This window comes from Phyllostomus discolor, chromosome 12 (genome assembly GCF_004126475.2).
Source record: "Phyllostomus discolor isolate MPI-MPIP mPhyDis1 chromosome 12, mPhyDis1.pri.v3, whole genome shotgun sequence".
In the NCBI taxonomy this organism is placed as follows: domain Eukaryota; kingdom Metazoa; phylum Chordata; class Mammalia; order Chiroptera; family Phyllostomidae; genus Phyllostomus; species Phyllostomus discolor.
In genome coordinates, this window is record NC_040914.2 from 15962254 (window position 1) to 15981149 (window position 18896).

The following is an 18896-nucleotide window of genomic DNA, read 5'->3' on the forward strand; positions in this document are numbered from 1 at the left end:
GAGGTGCTCTGTCGGTCTTTTGGTCGTGTACAGCCGCATTACTTTTCAATCACGCATCGTGACTTTTAAAAATTAAAAAAAACAAAGGTGCGGGGAGGAAAGAAGGAAAAGAAGGGATGGAAGTGGAGGTCACGTGCTAATAGCGTCTGAGGACTGAATGGAACCGTTATGAATTTTTTTTTTAATGTGGCAACTCAAAGTAATTGCTTCCTTGTCGAGGATTCTGGGAAGTGTAGTCCGGACGCGCCGGTCAGTCAGAGACACTTTTGCTGTGGAAGGGAGGAGGAGCTGTAACGGTCGTTCCGGTCGCTTTATAAGCGCGGTCGGTCGTGGAGCAGTATGGTCTCAAAGTTTCCCTGGTGGACAGCATGGTGGGAGGCTGTTCAACATCTTCTAGAAAGTGAGTGAGTGCGGAACTCCTGATCTCTTCCTAGCTTGCCTGGGCTTGAGACCCGCAGGTGCGGTATCGCTGTCTGGAAGGAAAAAGGGCCGAAGGCCTCATTGCTTGCAGTCGGCTCGTAGAGTTGGTGGCTTGCAGGTGTCGCGGTTGTAGGTTTGAGGGTCTTTCGGTGCTAGGGTTTCCTTGGGTTTTTACGCCTGCCGGCTTCTAGTGATATAATCTTTTTTTTTTTTTAAGATTGAATTTATTTATTTTTAGAGAGGGGAAGGGAGAGTGAAAGAGGGACAGAAACGTTCGTTTGTGGTTGCCTCTGGAGCGCCCTCTTACTGGAGACCTGGGCCGCCACCCAGGCGTGTGCCCTGCCAGGGAACCAAACACTCTCTGATTTGCAGGGCAGCACTCAATCCACTGAGTCACACCAGGAGGGGCAGAGATATTATGTTTGTACAGTCATTTAATTTCTCTGTCCTCTCCAGAGTGGAGTTAGTTGTAATGTAACTAGACAGGTGGGCCAGAGTCTGCCTCCAGCTGGTTAGCAGTGTGTGGTGGTTCTTTATCGTGTTTTTTTCCCCATGATTTTTATTTATTTATTTTCGAAGAGGGGAGGGGAGGGAGAAGGAGAGGGAGAGAAACATCGATCCTCTGGGGCTCCCTGACCTGCAGCCCAGGCATTTGCCCTGACTGGGGATCAAACCTGCAACCTATTGGTTTGGACGATGCCGAACCACTGAGCCAAACTGACCAGGCACAGGAGGGGTCTCTTTTCAAAATTCACACAGAGTAGGCGTGTGTGCCAGGGCCTGTGTCTCATGTCCTCTGTCCTTTGACACTCCTGTTTCCACAGGACGCTTGGACAGGCTCAAAAGGAGCAGGAGAAAATGACCAAGTTCCAGGTGAGTTGAATTTTGACTTTTATCTATTTTTTTGTTGTTTGTTCTATTCCAGTTGTCCCAATTACTTTTTCTGATTTTTACCTGTTCTCAAAGCTTAGACACATCTTTTTTTCTCTTCCATGAGAAAGATAAAAAACAGGTGTTTCTCATGTGCCTGTTACTATCATTTGTAGTGGTTCTACTTTTGTCTTTAAGTTTTGATTTTTGTTTTGGTTTTATCATCTTCATTTCACAAGTGCTAGGGCAGAAATCCCTTTGTGTCAGAAAAGTTTTAAAAGCCACATTGTACTACTAAGTCACCTATTTTCCCCATGTTATATTTTATATAGTTGCAACCACAGTATATGTTCGCTTTTCAAACTTTTTTTTCCCCACTTATTATTGTCAATTGAGTTTTTTGTGATTCGCCATTCTTTCGTGTACTTTGTTATGCAAATTGCTTGTCCAGTCCATAGAAAGAACCCAGAGGACTGGCTGTGAAAGACGAGGGTTTATTGGGACTTGAAGTGCATACCTGGTGGGCAGGTGAAATTACCTGAGCCCAGGCTTTCCCAGCACAGGGGTATACAGAGTAGAGAAAACAAAGCAGACAGGGTATGCAGGGTGCTTGCATGCAAGCCCTGTGAGCTCAAAGCGCTGACTGTTTTCTCTGGGCTTGTTTATACTGTGGGCCCACATCAGAAAAGAATACCTTGGCAGAGAGCTGGTCAGACTCCCAGGGTCTCACAGTTCATTCACAGATGACCTTCACTTTGTTCCACAGGGTGGGAGGTGTGGTTGGAGCTTGGGAGGGGCCCCTGTTTGCACAACCATACATTGTCTCAGAAGGGTTTCTATTCTTTGTGCACCTTTCAGCAGCTACAAACAGGCATATACACCACTGTGCCTGTGAATAAATTTTGTTTTGATTCTTCAAGCTTCTGCATGGGCTTTTAAAAATGAAACATAATTTGCTTACTAATATTACAGATCTTAGATGTCAATTCAGTGCTGGTGGTGTACCCTGTGTTAAAAGTTGAATAATTACGTTAGCCCACCACCCAAAATCAGAAATAGAACGTTTCTGTTACCCCTCAAAGTTCTCTCCTGTGCCTTTCAAGTCAGTTTCCCCCTTCTGGGAGCCATTTGCTCTTCTGATCTGTCATCACATGATTAGTTGACTTGTTTTTAAATAAAATGTATGTAATGAGTCTGTACAGTATATATATAATCTTGTACCTGTCTTCTTCCACTCAGCACAGTGTTTTCAAGATCAGTCTACGTTGTGTGTATCAATGTGTTGTACTTTTTTATTGTTGACTTATATTAGATTTTGTGAATATATGACAGCTGTCTTTTGGAAGGGTAGACAAAATTCTCCTTTTGAAGGATGTTTGGGTCCTTCTACAGCTTTTGACTTTTATGCATGAAGGTCCTGTGAGGAGGATTTTTGTACAGGTCGTCTTGTGGACATATATTTTCATGTCACTTGGGTAAACATCTAGAAGTGAAATGACTCAGCTTGTAGGGTAGATAAATGTATACAGTTGTCCAACGGGTGGCACGATTTTACCATCCCCCACAGCATCTGAGAGTTTCAGTTGCTCCACATCTGTCCATTGTTCGATGTAGATCTTTTTTATTTTATCAGCTCTAAGGAAATGACATCTCATTGTGATTATAATTTGTATTTCCCTCATAAGAAATGATGTTAAATACTTTGTCATGTGCATTTTCACCATGTGTATATCCTTCGTGAAGTTTTTTGAAGGCATTTGCCCATTTTAAACATGGGCTTGTAGCCCTGGCTGGTGTGGCCCAGTGGATGGAGTGCAGGCCTGTGGACCAGTGTTGCTGGTTCTGTTCCCGGTCAGGGCACAGGCCTGGGTTGCAGGCCAGGGCCCCAGTAGGGGGCATGTGAGAGGCAACCACACATTGGTGTTTCTCTCCTTCTCTTTCTACCTGTTTCCCCCTTTGTCTAAAGATAAATAAATACAATCTATAAAAACAAGAAAATAAGTTTTTAGAATACCCACAAACAGTCTGTCAGGAATAGGAGGCCACAGAGAGGGACAGTGCAGGAACCGTTAAATGACACAGATGCTGATTATCTGGTAAGGATGCTTTCTTAATGCTGTAACATATGATAACATGAAATTTACCACATTAATTGCTTTTAAGTGTACCATTCAATGTCATTAGGTACATTTACAATGTGTGAGTCATCACCACTAGTCCAGAAGTCTTTTCAGCTTCCTGAAGTGGATGTCTGTACCCATTACCCAGTAACTTCTATTCCCTGTCTGCCTAGTATCTGGCAACCACCAGATACTAGGTTTACGTTCGGTTTCTATGTACCTGTCTATTCTACGTACCTCATATAAGTGCAGTTACATTTGTAATCTTTTGTGACTAGCTCATTTCACTTAGCATGAAGTCTTCAGGCCCTTCCATCTGACAAGAATTTATTTTAGTATTTTATTGTATTTCATTATTTTATTGTATTTCTTTTAGAGAGAGAGGAAGGGAGAGGGAATGAGAGAGAGGGAAACATTGACATGCAAGAGAAACGTCAGTGTGTGGTTTCCCCTTGAATGCCCTCAACCAGGGACCTAGACAGCAACACAGTCGTGCACCCTCACCAGACATCGAACCAGCCACCTTTACGTTCAAGGGTGGGCACTCAACCCACTGAGATACACCATCCAGGACATTTTTTAATTGTTTTCAGTCCTCACCTGAGCCTACGTTTTTACTGAATTTAGAGAAGGAAAGGGACGAAGGGAGGAGAGAGAAAGAAACACTGATCTCTTTCCTGTTGCCTCCTGCATGCACCCTGATGGGGGATGGAACACACAAGCTCTTGGTGTATGGCAGGACATTCCAGCCAGCTGAGCCACCCAGTGAGGGTATCTGAGAAGGATTTTAAAGCCACTATTATAAAACTATTTCAGCAAGCACTTACAGACGTGAAATGAAAAATAGAAAATCTTAGGAAAGCAATAGAAAAAATAAAGTAGAACTGAGACAAAATTTTAGAACTGAAAAATATGGTAAATGAAATTTAAAAAATTAAAACAATGGACCCAACAGCAGAATGAAGGGAAGCAGGAAAGAACTTGAAGATAGAATAATAGAAATTATTTAATATGAATAAAAGAGAAAAATAGACCAAGAAAAAGTAATCAGTACCTCAGGGATCCATGGGACTATAACAAAGGGTCGAATATTCCTGTTATCTGGGTCCCAGAAGAAGAGGAGAAAGAGGGTGGGACTGAAGAAGTTCTTGAAGAAATAAGGTGGAAAATATCCGTAACTTGGGAGAGAAATAAACCTACAGATTCATGAAACTAAGTGACTCCAGATGGAGGAAACCCAAAGCAATCACATCAAGACATTGTACAGTTTAACTTCTGAAAACTAACAAGAAAGAAAAAACCCTGAAAGCAGTAAGGGAAAAAATTCAAATGACATTGCGTTTCTTATCAGAAAGAAGTATTTTTCAAGTGCTGAATGAAAAGCACTTTCAACTCGGCATTTTCTGTCTAGTAAGAAAATCCTTTGGGACTTCCGGCAAGATGGAGGAATAGGTGGTCGCACCATACCTCCTCATACAACCAAGATTAGAAAACCAATAATTTACAACAATAATTTACTATCAGAATAACACCCAGATCCGGCAGAGGATTTATCTGAATGGAAGTTGGGCAGCCAAGAAGTTGAAGTAGACGCGTTCATCCGGACTGGTAGGAGAAGACGAGCCGGCGGGCACGGGGCTGGCTCGGGTCGGTGGCGCGCGGAGGTCGGGGGAAGGTTTGGCGCGAAATTGGCGCAAAAGCCATTGGGCGAGTAAGAAGGCAGCGGTGATCCCTGAGTACGCAAGCTGCGGCTGGCAGACCCAGAGGGGCAGCGATTGTGGACCAGGGCAGAGCTCGCGGCCCAGAAGCCCAGACAAGGGTCTGAGTCCAGGGGAACGGAACTACCGCCATTGTTTGTTCCCGCCCCGCCCCCACATATAACGTCACAATCTAGCGACCGGGGTGCCCAGCCTCGGTGAGCACCTAAGGCTCCGCCCCCCACCGTAACAAGAGCAACCAGACCGGGAAAAAAAAAAAAAAAGGAGAGACGGGAGAAGAAAAAAAAAACCATGTTTTCAACAGAGCAGATCAGTCCCCCAGGACTCATCCTTTTGAGCGACCAAGAATTAGCCAATCTATCAGATGTGCAGTTCAAAACACTGGTGATCAGAAAGCTCACGGAACTGGTGGATTTTGGACGAAATCTAGATGAAAGAATGCAGATTACCATAAAACAGATGCAGGAAGACACGCGGAGGAGAGCCAATAGTGAAAGGAAGGAATATGAGTCTCAAAACAATACAGTGGACCAGAAGGAAGATAGAAACAACCAAGCAGGAAAGCATGATGAAATAAGAATTCAAAAAATTGAGGAAAAGATTAAGAGCATCCAAGACACCTTTAAACATTCCAATATCCGAATTATAGGGGTACCAGAATCGGAAGGGGAAAAGCAACAGATTGAGCACGTATTTGAACAAATAATAAGGAGAACTTCCCCAATCTGGCAAAGGGAACAGTCTTCCAAGAAATCCAAGAAGCTCAGAGAGCCCCAAAGAAGTTGGACCCAAGAAGAAACACACCAAGGCACATCATAATTACATTAGCCAAGGTAAAAACAAAGGAGAGAATCCTAGAAGCAGCAAGAGGTAAGGGGACAGTAACCTACAAAGGAGTTCCCATCAGACTGTCAGCTGATTTCTCCAAAGAGACCTTACAGGCAAGAAAGGGCTGGAAAGAAATATTCCAAGTCATGAAAGACAAGGACCTACATCCCAGATTGCTCTATCCAGCAAAGCTCTCATTTAGAATGGAAGGGCAGATAAAGTGCTTCTCAGATAAGGTCAAGTTAAAGGAGTTCATCATCACCAAGCCCTTATTTTATGAAATGCTAAAGGGACTTATCTAAGAAAAGAAGATAAAGAAAAGACATGTATAGTAAAAGGACAGCAAACTCACAAATATCAACAACCACACCTAAAGCAAAACCAAAAGAAACTAAGTAAACAATTAGAACAGGAACAGAACCACAGAAATGGAGGGCACATGGAGGGTTAGCAGCAGGAGGGTGGGAGGAGGAGAGAGGGGGAAAAGGTATAGAGAATAAGTAGCATAGAATGTAGGTTGAAAATAGATAGGGGGAGGGCAAGAATAGTACGGGAAATGTAGAAACTAAAGAACTCATAAATATGACACATGGACATGAACTAAAGGGGGAAATGTGGGTGGGAGGGGGGGTACAGGGTGGAGGGGAGAGAAGGGGGGAAATGGGACAACTGTAATAGCATAATCAATAAAATATATATATATAAAAAAAAAAAAAAAAAAAGAAAATCCTTTGGGAATAAAGGGGAAATCAGGGCATTTATAGATGAAGGAAATCAAGTGTATTTGTCACTAGTGGACTTGCACTAAAAGAATAGCTAAAGGAATGAAGCAAAAATCCTAACATTTTCTGATATATAATTTTTAGATATTGTCATTTATTTTAGAGAGAGGGGAAGGGACAGAGAAGGGAGAGAAACATTGATGTATGAGAGAGATGTTCATCGGTGGCATTTATAAGTGGTGTAGGGTAAAGGCACTTATAGACATGTAAAGTTTCTACTTTTCATTTGAACTGGTAACATAACAATAGTAGACTGTTATGTGTAAGTAATGTAATACCTATCACAACCACGAAAACTATAAAGATGCACTGTAAAGCACTATAGATCAATCAAAATGCAATTTTAAAAATGGTCAGCTAGCATGCACGAAAATAGGAGAAAAGAAATGAAAAAAATAGCAGGCTCGGGTCCTATTCTAAGTAATTCATTAAATGTAAATGGCTTAAATATTCTTTTAAAATATAGGAATGTCAATTGTGTTTAGAGAGATATGACCCAACTTGCCTCGGTAAGGGGGGCTTCATTGGAGCATTGTCCTACATCGAAAGGTTGCAGGTTTGATTCGTGGTCAGGGCACATAATCAGGTTGTCAGTGCAGTCCCAAGTCAGTGTGTACAGGAGGCAACTGATCAATGGTTTATGTCTTGCATTGATGCTTCTCTTTCTCTCTGCCCCTTCCTCTCTCTCTTTCTCTCAAAGGAATGCATATCCTCAGATGAGGATAAAAGTAAAATGATCCAACAATATAAGAAACTCACTTTAAATATAATGATACAAGCAGGTAAAAATAAAAGGAGGGAAAAAGATGTATCATGCAAACGTGAGAAGAAAGTAGAGGTGATTACAAATTTGGGATACAAACATAATCCTGCCCTTACCATACTAATTATATTGAGAACAGCTGACACTCATCCAGGACCTCCTGTGTGCCAGGTGTACAGCCTCTGATGCAGCGCTGTGCAGCAGAACTCCTGCCATGATTGACATGTTCTGTATTGTGCTGTGTAACGTAGCCACAGGCCACGTGTGGTTGTGGAGCATTTGAAATGTTCTACTGCAACCATAAGAAAGAATTTGTAATTTTATGTAATTTTAACTTTATATTTCCATAGCCACATGTGAGTACTGGCTTCTAAGTTGGACAGAACAGTTATAGGAACTTTATGTCCATTCACTGGTATGTATAAGAGTTTCCTGTGATGAGCAGCATCACACAAATGAGGAAGTAGATGAAGGGGTATTTTGGTCTAAGATCACGTAGCTTGGGAGGGGCACACAGCTTTGGGATTTGAACTGAAGTATTCTGGCAGGGAAATGGGCACACCTTAACACTTTGAATGCTGTCATCAGTAGTGTCACAGATAGTGCCATGTGCCTTGAGACCACAGAGGGCCAATGCCATAGCTCCTGTGGAGGGGTGACCTATTGGTTTGTCAAATTTTAACAAAGTGACAGTACTCAGGCTTAGGGAGTACATGAGTGAGAAAGGAAGGATAAATCTACCAGACCCCTTTGGGAGTAAATTGACCTAATAATTCTGGAACAGTTTGGGAGTATTAATGCGCACACAGAGTGTACAGCCCCTGTGATTTATGAATTCCAGTTCCAGGGTGCTTACTGTAGGAATACCCACAAATGACACCCAGTGAAATTAACAGGAATTATTTTTTAATTACCCATGTTTTGATGGGGCTATGGAAAATTAATGCATGCCCTGGCTGGCGTAGCTCAGTGGATTGAGCTCGGGCTGTGAACCAAAGCATCTCAGGTTCCATTCCCAGTCATGGCACATGCCTGGGTTGCAGGCCACGGCCCCCAGCAACCGCACATTGATGTTCCTCTCTCTCTTTCTCCCTCCCTTCCCTCTCTAAAAATAAATAAATAAATAAAATCTTTTTTTTTTTTTTAAGATTTAAAGATTTTTTTTTTTTAAGTGCCCTGACTGGGAGTCGAACCTGCGATGCTTTGGTTCGCAGCCCGTGCTCAATCCACTAAGCTATGCCAGCCAGGGCTTAAATAAATAAAATATTTAAAAAAAAAGAAAATTAATGTATGAAATTGACATGCTGGATTGAGAACAGGAGGAAACAACAAAAGGTAGACTCGAGGGGCTCTGAATCCAGAGTAATTTCCCACCCATCCTCCCCGCCCAGTCAGCGCAGCCCTTATCCCAGTGAAGGACGGTTGCAACATTGAGGTTTATTGTGTTTGGTGTTGTAGGAGCCTGTGACATTCAAGGACGTGGCTGTGGTCTTCACAGAGGAGGAGCTGGGGCTGCTGGACCCTTCCCAAAGGATGTTATACCAAGACGTGACCCTGGAGAACCTCAGGAACCTGGTCTATGTGGGTGAGGACAGGTGCCCTCTCTAACTAAATGTCATTTCACAAGAGTATTTATTTTATTTTTTAAAATTATATTTTATTAATTGTGCTATTATAGTTGTTCCAGGTTTTCCCCTTACCCTCTTCCAAATAGCACACCCCACTCTCTCAGGCTATCCCATACCATTGTTCATTTCCATGGGTCATGCTGAAGGGTTCTTTGGCTACTACTTCCCTATAGTGTACCCTACGTTTCCATGGTTATTCTTTAATTACCTATTTGCACCCCCAACTAGGGACCCGGGCATGCACCCCAGACCAGGAATCAAACTGGCGACCCTCTGATTTTCAGGCTGGCACTCAATCCACCAAGCTTTACCAGCCCAGGCTACTTAATTTGTTTTTTAGATTCAATTATGATTGATACGATTTTTTTGCCATCTTATTATTCATAGTTTTGATCTTTTTTTCTTAAATTCTTTTAACATTTCATATAAGAATGGCTTGCAGATGATGAACTCCTTTAATTTCTTCTCTGGGAAGCTCTTTATCTGCCCCTCAATTCTTTTTCTTTTTTTATGATTTTATTTATTTTTAGAGAGAGGGGAAGAGAGGGAGAGAAACATCAGTGTGTGGCTTCCTGTCTCGTGGCCCCCACTGGGGACCTGGCCTGCAACCCAGGCATGTGCCCTGACTGGGAATTTTCGATTCCCAGGCAGGGAATCGAACATTTGGTTCACAGCCTGTAGTCAGTGCATTGAGCTACACCAGCCAGTGCCCCTCAATTCTACATGACGTTTCTGCTGGGTAGAGCAATCTTGCCTCTAGTTCCTTGCATTTCATGAGTGTGCATATTTCTTGCCAATCCTGTGTAGCCTGCAAAATTTCCTTTGAGAAACTTGGTGATAGTCCTATGGGAACTCCCCTGTAGGTACCTTAACTGCTTTTCTCTTGCTGCTTTTACAATTCTCTCTTTAGCTTTAACCTTTGGTGTTTTAATATATGATGTGTCTTGAAGTGGTCCTCTTTGCATCCATCTTGTTTGTGACTCTCTGTGCTTCTTGGACTTGCATGTCTATTTTCCTCACCAAATTAGAGAAGTTTTCTTTCATTATTTTTTCAAATAGATTTCCAATTTCTTCATCTTTCTCTTCTCCTTGTGGCACCACTATATGCACATGTTGGAACGCTTGAAGTTGTTCTACAGGCTCCTTACACTGTCCTCAGTTATTTGGATTCCTTTCTCATCTTGTTCTGATTGGTTGTGTTTTGCTTCCTTATGTTCCAATTCATTGACTTGATTCTTAGTTTCATCCACTCTATTCTTGTTTCCATGTAAATTGTTTTTTATTTGAGTTAGTGTATCCTTCATTTCTGCCTGGATCTTTTTATGTTGCTGAGTTCCTCACTAAGTTTCTTGAGCATCCTTATAACCAGTGTTTTCAGCTCTGCATCTGGTAGAATGTTTATCTTCATTTTGTTGAGTTCTTTTGTGGAGTTTAGACCTGTTTTTTCATCTGGGACATGTTTCTTTGTCTGCTCATTTTGGCAGCCTCCCTGTGTTTGTTTCTTTGCACTGAATATTTCTGCTGTGACTCCCTATCCTAGTATTATGGCCTAGGCAGGAGGTATCCTTTAGGGTCCAGTGGCACAGCCTCCCTTATCTCCCAAGCTGAGTACTTAAGATGTACTCTTCAAGTGGGCTTGAGAACCCCCTCGTCTTGTAATTGAGCCTTGGTTGCTGTTGCAGGTCAATGGCAGAGATTTACGCAGGCCAGTCAGCTACAAGGCTTGGCCATGACCACTGACCACCAATGTCTGCACTTCTGGCATACCAGCTGTGTAAAGGCATGGTGTTGGTGCTCCCACATGGTCTGTAGCCGTGCACTCAGTGTGCTAGGCCCAGGGTTTCCCAGGTGGTGTAGGCCAAGGTCAGTCCCCACCTGTGTTTTGCCCGGGGCCACCCTGCCTGAGCTATAGAGCAAACTGAGGTGGCTGCTACTTGTGCTGGTCTTGGAGACTCCCAGGCAAAGCCAAGCTGTGAATTTAGGCTGGCTGTTGCTGGTGCTGTGCCTGAGGCTCTTAGCAAAAGGGACTGGGGCTAGGGACTTACTGAGGGTATTAGTTGCTTCTCTGAAATGATTTAGGAAGTTGTGAAGCATGAGCAAAGACCAGCCATTCACATGGTAGAGTTACTGTCAAGAGCTGTAGGTTGGGTGGGTTGGACTCCCTGGGGATCTCCAGGGCAGGTTGAATAGTGTTAAGTTGATGGAGTCTCAGATATGGCAGTGCCTGCTGGCTTCCTGGCTCTCCCTACCATTCTGTCTGGGGAAAAGCTGTCCTCCAGCTCTTGCCTTGATTCCAGATACTTCTCTTTGTCCCTGTATTCCTCTGGTGCTTTTGAGGTTGGTCCTGTGGTGCTAGATCTCAGAGGGAATTATTCTGAGTAAAGTCATGTGTGGCTTCTTCAAGAGGAGCTGCTTAGGGCTCCAGCAATTTTTTCTACCAACTCAATCCCTGATGGTGTTTGCAGCTAGAAGTTATGGGGACTTATCTTCCTGGCACTGGAACCCTGGGTGGGGACATCTAATGTGGGAGTGGGACACCTTGTGGGACTCCAGTCTTGGAGATTGCCCTCCCGATGAATTCATCAGTCACATGTGGATGAGGGACCAGCCCTTTTTGCGTCTCTGCCCCTTCTACCAGTCTGGATGGATGTGGTTCCTTTAATTTGTAATTGTCCGACTTCAATTCAACTCAATTTCTAATGATTCTGAGCAATGGTTGATGATTTAGTTGTAATTTTGATGTGGTTGTAAGAGGAGGCGATGTGTGTTTACCTATGCCGCCATCTTGACTGTGGTTCCCAGAGGTATTTTGATTTCAAATGTTTTAAGAGTTTCAGATTATTGAAATGTATCCCTGAATCAGGAGTCTACATTTCCTAATTCTTATTGGATGTATCATCTATACCTTTTCTGTTTTATAGAAACTGCAGTTGCAATGTCTTGGTGTTAAAATCGGTTGGTAAGGTACATCATTGTTGTATGTAATAAAATAAAGTAAATTTCCCTGTAGGAATGGCATTCAGTGCAACCAAAATGGTGCGTAAATCCATAAAGGATGCTCATTGGATCCCCTGTTGTATTATAACAGCAGGTCGCAGTCAGTTTGGAGAAAAACTCCTTAGAACACACGAGGGTCATAGTAATGGAATTCACCTTTTTAAAAATATATCCGGCATTTATTTTTTACAGGATATTAGTCCTTCAAATTGGATAGGATATTAACTTGGGGAGAGAGGAGAAGCTTCAGATGACAGAGTCAGACCCCAAGGAGGTGGGTGTTCACTTGAGAAGCAGGCAGCTCCAAGTCCTCCCAGGGCACAGGCCAGGTGCTGTCCTTCTCCCTGCCACCAGGGTGGCTGCCCTGGCCCAAGCCTCCAGCTTTCCTGACTCCACTTACTCACAATAGCTTCTCACTGCCTCCTGCTCATGCATGTGCCTTCCTGTGGTCTGTTCTCCAACAGCAGGCAGGTCAGGTCACTTCTGTTTTTGTCCTTGCAGGCTGTCCCATCCCATTCATACAGTCCGACATCCTTCATGTGGCTCCCAGGGTTGTGCCTGAGCTGGCCCCCCATGCCCTCTCTGTTCAGGTTTCCTGTCCTCAGCCTTCCCGTGACACTGTGTTGCTGCTTCCTGTGTTTCTGACCTGCACACTATGCCTGTGCCTCAAGGACTCTGTCTTGCTCATCCGTTTTCTGCCCTGTGGGCTGTCCTGGTTCCTGTCTCTGCCCTGTCTGCTCCAATGTCATCTCATCACAGACGCCTGCTGTGACCAGTCTGCTTAAAAACTCAAGCCCCCTCCTCTGCCTTGTTTTCTGACTCATCATTAATTGTCAGCTGATATAGTAATGGATTCTGTTTTGTTTACTTGTTTATGGCCTGTCTCCCCATTACTGTGTAACATTGGGAGAGCCAGAGTTGTAACTGTTTTCTTCATTGTTGTGTACCAGGTGCCTCTGAGAGACTTAATGCATAGGGTACGTTCATCCACTGCTTTTTTGATGAAAGAGTGAGTTAATTAATGGATGGATGGGTGGGATAGGTAGTCCCACTTGAATGGTTGTGAAAAGTCACAGCTTATGCTAACCAGTGGTCCCTGTGTTGCCGTTGTGAGCTCTGCCACATCCATCTACCTGGTAACATCCTCCATGCTAGCCTGCTTTCTCCTCCCTTGCCTTCCCTCATTGTCCCTTTATTCACCCCCTCCTTCCTGCATTTATGTTTACTGTGTACATCCCTCAGGTAAACTCAGCCTAAAATACAGTAATGATACTCACCCCTATTTGATATTGGTACCAAATATCAAGAACTTAATCCGACAAAATCCCTAGGAAAATGCAGCTGAAGCTCTGCCTGTTGTGAATAGTGGGGGAAAGTGTTCTTTTTTTGTCATTTCTGTTGTTGTGTCTTCATGGTGCACAAAGGTTCCCGGCATTCAGGAAGGCTGGATGCCAGCTCTGTGTGATTCGCTCCCCTTTTTTTCCTACAGATGTGCCTTCTTTGGGAATTATGAACCCAGTTAAAACTGGTGTCTGTTTTTTTTTCTTACCAGGGAGCTTTCCAAGTGTGTTGCCTTTTTTCTTGTCTTTTCTTCATCATCATCTTTTTGTTTTTTTTTGGTCCTCATGCAAGGACATTGCTTTTAGAGAGAGAAACATCGATGATAAGAGGTAGTGTAAATCAGTGGCCTCCCATCCATACCCAGAACAGAATTCGAGGACTGAACCCTCAAATCTGGTATGTGCTCTGACTGGGAACCAAACCCACAACCTTCTAGTTACAGGACATCACTCCAACCATCTGAGCCACCCAGCCTGGGCACGTTGTTTCTTTGTTTTAAAGGAAGAAAAATGTGTTGTTGTTTTATTGTTATTTATTTATTTATTGGTTGATTTTAGAACAAGAGAGACAATTAGACATTGATTTGTTGTTTCACTTATGCATGCACTCATTGGTTAATTCTTGTATGTTCCCTCACTGGGGGGTGAACCCTCAACATTCATATTGGGACAGTACTTTAGCCTACTGAACTACCCAGCCAGTGCTGTTTTATCTTGTTGAATAATCTTTTATTTTGTATTTTGTGCCACCTTTTTCTTGAAATATATGCATCAAACTGCAGTACACCTTCTTGAATGTTTAGGGAGTGAAAAGACTTTATATTTTAGTTCTTTTTATTGAGGTAACATTTATAGACACACAAACGTGCCATTTGATGAGTCGTGACTAATGGATGTACCTCTGTAACTCACACCCCTCAGGAAACTGAACAAATTTATAGCATATGTACCTACATCTCCCTTCTTTAAAGTTCTTTTAGCGCCCTGGCTGGCGTAGCTCAGTGGATTGAGGGTGGGCTGCAAACCAAAGTGTCGCACATTCGATTCCCAGTCAGGGTACATGCCTGGGTTGCAGGCCATGACCCCCAGCAACGGCACATTGATGTTTCTCTCTCTCTTTCTCCCTCCATTCCCTCTCTAAAAATAAATAAATAAAATCTTTTAAAAAAAAGGGTCTTTTAGCAACATCTGAACAGCCCCAGATTTTGCATTTTGTCTGTCCAGCTAATTGCCCTGATCTACCTGTTGTGAATATCCTTGTGGCCTTGTTACACTGCACAGATCCTCACACTACAGTGTTTGTCTCTATCCAGGAGTTTCATAAACAAATGCACAGAGAGAATGGTGTTAGGTGGGCCTCACTGACTGCACTCCTTCTGGAGATAGCCCAAAAGTGGAGGAAAAGCCATTGTGATTCAAGAATTATTTCAGAACATTGTTACCCTTCTGATGAATGCCTGACCTATATAATCTTTATGGTATTTTCAGTATCTGTTTGTACCTGTATAACAAACTACTCTTAAATGTAGCAGCTTCTAACAAGGGTGTATTTATACTTCTGTGAGTTAGGAATCTGGAGGCAGCTTCGCTGGGTGATTGTGGGTCAGGATCCATCAAGTTCATGTCAAGGAGTCCACAAGAGCTCCATGTCTTTGCAAACTTAATGGCATCGAAGTATTGGCTTCCAGGATGGACTCATTCACATGGGTGTTGGCAGAAGGCCTCAGTTCCTTGCCAGTGGGCCTGTCCTGTGGGCTTCCTGGCTGTCCCCAAAGCATGGCATGGCAGCTGGTTTCTTCCACCCAAGTGGGTGGAAGGCAGAAACCACAATGTCTTTTATGCTCTAACCTTGGAAGTGATGTACTTTCACTTCTGGAGATTTTTAAAATCCTCCCGAGAGGATACGTTTATTGATTTTGGGGATAGAGAGAGAAACATCTTTCTGTTGCTTTCAGTACATGCCCTGACTGGAAATTGAACCGACAGCCTCTCAGTGTATGGGATGATGCTGCAACCAACTGAGCCACCGGGCAAGGGCACTTTTACCATATTCTGTTGGCTTCACAGACTATTCTTGATACATTGCTGGAAGGCATTTCATACCATGTTGACATCAGCAGGCAGGATCATTGGGGACCATCCTGAATGCTGGTTACCATGGCATCATTTCCTAGTGTACAAAATGTAGAAGATGTTGTTAGTCATTGGTCATCATCAGAACATTCAGCTAAACTAAGTGGCAGCAATTATCATGGGACATTTTACTCTCCCATCAGATGTTAGTCATGGGTGTGAGGTTTCTAGTTTTTTCTACTTACAACATTCACCATTTTGCAGAGAGCATCCTCTTATCTGTAGTCACGTATTTCTACTTTTGACCTCATATGTAAGTCTTGGTATAGTTCCAAACGAGTCACCATAACACCGCATGGACAGCAGCTTACTCATCACCTCTTTGTTTCCTTACTCATGAGAAAGCCTATGGTGAAAGCCAAGCTGATTGAATAAGGTCTCCCAGTGCGGTTGACCTGTGAGATACTTTTTATGTCTGAGCAGACATTTGCTTGTTTTTCTTTTCATGTTTGTATTTTCCTTATCTTTCCAGGACACTGGAACCAAAATGAGATAGATTCTCTTCAGGAAGTTGCATTAAGTTACCTTTTACATGAAGATGTTGTATGCTGGCAAATATGGGACCAACTTCGGAGTAAGTTAACCAGAAATCAAAACCTGATAATAAACCTGCAAGGCAAGAAGTCAGATTTGCCCAAACATGGTGATTCCTCCTGTCATTTGTGTGCAGGAGAATCTACTCAGGTTTCAGAAGGTGGGAAATATGTAATAAAGCTTGAAGAGGAAGTTCAAAGTTTCGATAGTATGAGAAAAGAAGAGTTCCCCATGAAGACCATCCACAATTGCCAGAAGAAAGTGTATCTGAGAGAGTCACAGAATGATCAGACTAGGTGTCAGCCTGGTATCCACAGATGTAAACTGTGCGAGTGTGAGCACTGTGTCAGGAGAAGGACCTCTGGTCTCCACAGTGATGACCAGGAAGTGCAGGAAGGTAAGACATCTTATAGCCACAAGAATTGTCCGAAAGACTTCATGAAGCCATCATTCCTGCATAATGTAATCCACTCAGAAGAGCACACCTTTTCCAAAAATGGAAAAGGGTCCAGACTTGGCCCCAGTCTTCAGCTTCATCAGCAGTTGCACCTGGGAGGAAAACCTCACCTATGTAGTGAGTTTGGGGAGGGCAAGAGTTATAGCTCAGAGGTCTACACTCATCAAATTGTTCACACAGAAGAGAAATGCAAAAAGAGTGATGAGTGTTGTGAGGACCTAAGTCAAAGTTCACATCAGCAAATTCATCAGCGAGTCCACACTGGAGAGAATCGCTACAAATGTGCTGTGTGTGGGAAGAACTTCAGACTGAGTTCAAAACTTCAAGCTCATCAGCGAGTCCACACTGGAGAGAAAATGAACAAATGTGCTGAGTGTGGGAAGAGCTTCAGGTGGAGATCAAAGCTGCAAATTCATCAGCGAGTGCACACTGGAGAGAAACCCTACAAATGTGGTGTGTGTGGGAAGCGTTTCAGTTGGCGTTCAGGACTTAAAGTTCATCAGCCAGTTCACACTGGAGAGAAACCCTACAGATGTGCTGTGTGTGGGAATAGCTTCAGTCGGAGTTCATATGCTAAAGTTCATCGGCGAATCCACACTGGAGAGAAACCCTACAAGTGTGCTGTGTGTGGGAAGAGCTTCAGTCAGACCTGCGGACTTCACGTTCATCAGAGAGTCCACACTGGAGAGAAACCCTACAAATGTGCTGTGTGTGGGAAGAGCTCCAGTTATAGTTCATATCTTCAAGTTCATCAGCGAGTCCACACTGGAGAGAAACCCTACAAATGTGCTGTGTGTGGGAAGAGCTTCAGTCAGAAAGCACATTTTCATTCTCATCAGCGAATTCATTCTAAATAAAAACTCTATGAACGGGCTGTGTGTGGGAAGAGCTTCGATTGGACCTTAGGTCTTGAAACTCAGGAAATCCACATACAGAAAAATCCTATAAATGTGATAGTCTGGTAAGAGCTTTAGTGAGGTCTTAAGTCTTCAAGGCGATCATAGAGTCCATGCTGAGTAGAAAGTGTACAAATATTATGGTTTTGGTAAGGGCTTTAGTAAAACTTTATGTTTGCAGGTTCATCAGAGTGTGCATAATATTGGTAAGACCATCACTCCTGGTGGGTGTTTGATAAAAGTGTTCCTCAGAGCTTAGACTTCTACCCTTCATCAGAAAACCTACACAGCTGAGATCATCTATAGAATGTTGTGTTAAGAATTCAGCACAAGCTTAATTTTCTACAGTCACCTGAATTCCATTGTGAAAAATCTCCTTGCATGAATGTGGCCAGTGTTCTGGCTTACTTCAAAATGTGACAGTTCTTCAGAGGATGCACAACAGATAAACCCTATGAGAGCAATACTATGAGTTTGTCAGAACCTTCACATTCCCCGAATTCTACACAGGAGGGAGGCTTAAAAGTAAAGACCACCAGGACCTTACCAAAGGTATAGTGACGGATTTGACAAAATCATCATGTACGAGAATGTAAGTTCCATGGACGCACGAAGTCTTCACTACTGAATGAACATGACTGCAAACCAGTGCCTTAGAAATAGTAGGTACCTAGAAATGTCTCACTTGAGGGAGAGGAAAAGCTATGAAAAATAGGGTAACTATATGAAAATTCTCATGAGCCTAACTTCAATTAATAATAATAAATTGTACTAGCAAATGGATTTTTGTAAGAAACTTTAAAACTTAATTCAAGGAGTTCTGGCTGGTGTGGGTCAGTGGATTGAGCTCCAGCCTGGGCACCAAAGGGTCACCAGTTAGATTCCCAGTGTAGGACACGTGCCTGGGTTGCGGGCCAGGTCCCCAGTAGGGAATGTGTGAGACACAACCACACATTAATGTTCTCTCCCTCTCTTTCTCCCTTCCCCTCTCTCTAAAAATAAATTTAAAAAAATTAGTTCAAGGAAATGATCACTTATCATAAGCATAAAATCATGCCTTGTGCAATTTCAGTATACGATTTTTGCAATTGGTTCTTGACCTCATCTCATCTTCACTTTTCAAGTAGTTACTGGCTCCAGGTTTTTATCTCATCACTCAGGACTTTCTGTGTGCAGTGTATCATTAGGTGTGTAATAGAATAATCTCCATGGTCTTATTTTGTGACAGGAACAGACAATAAAAATAGGGAAATCTGCTTTTAATTCATTAAAACTTCCTGAGAAACAGCCCTGGCTGGTGTGGCTCAGTGGTTGAGCTCAAGCCTGCAAACTAAAGGGTCAGTGCTTTGTTTCCCAGTAGGTGGCACATGGAAGGCAACCACACATTGATATTTCTCTCCCTCTATTTCT

General features: G+C 43.0%; 1 protein-coding gene across 3 annotated transcripts; it reads left to right on the forward strand.

Annotated features, from left to right (window-relative positions):
* Positions 1–256: 256 nt before the first annotated feature.
* LOC114510946 (zinc finger protein 233-like) lies at positions 257–18260 on the forward strand. Of its 3 annotated transcripts, none has more exons than XM_028529486.2 (4): positions 257–400; positions 1245–1293; positions 8960–9086; positions 16072–18260. In XM_028529486.2, exons 1-4 carry the CDS (start codon positions 369–371, stop codon positions 17445–17447), a joined length of 1584 nt encoding a protein of 527 aa, XP_028385287.1. In that variant the 5' UTR covers positions 257–368; the 3' UTR covers positions 17448–18260. The 3 variants fall into 3 exon arrangements, with proteins under 3 accessions (XP_028385287.1, XP_035868910.1, XP_035868908.1); XM_036013015.1 differs by lacking the exon at positions 257–400 and adding an exon at positions 413–458; XM_036013017.1 differs by lacking the exon at positions 16072–18260 and having other exon boundaries at positions 301–400; positions 8960–9298.
* The last annotated feature ends 636 nt before the right edge of the window (positions 18261–18896 follow it).

Excerpts from the sequence above, each read along its gene's own strand:
- LOC114510946 (XM_028529486.2), top strand. The coding sequence starts at position 369 with ATGGTGGGAGGCTGTTCAACATCTTCTAGAAA. Across the intron at positions 401-1,244 it reads TGTTCAACATCTTCTAGAAA|GACGCTTGGACAGGCTCAAA; the intron begins GTGAGTGAGTGC and ends CTGTTTCCACAG. Across the intron at positions 1,294-8,959 it reads AGAAAATGACCAAGTTCCAG|GAGCCTGTGACATTCAAGGA; the intron begins GTGAGTTGAATT and ends TTGGTGTTGTAG.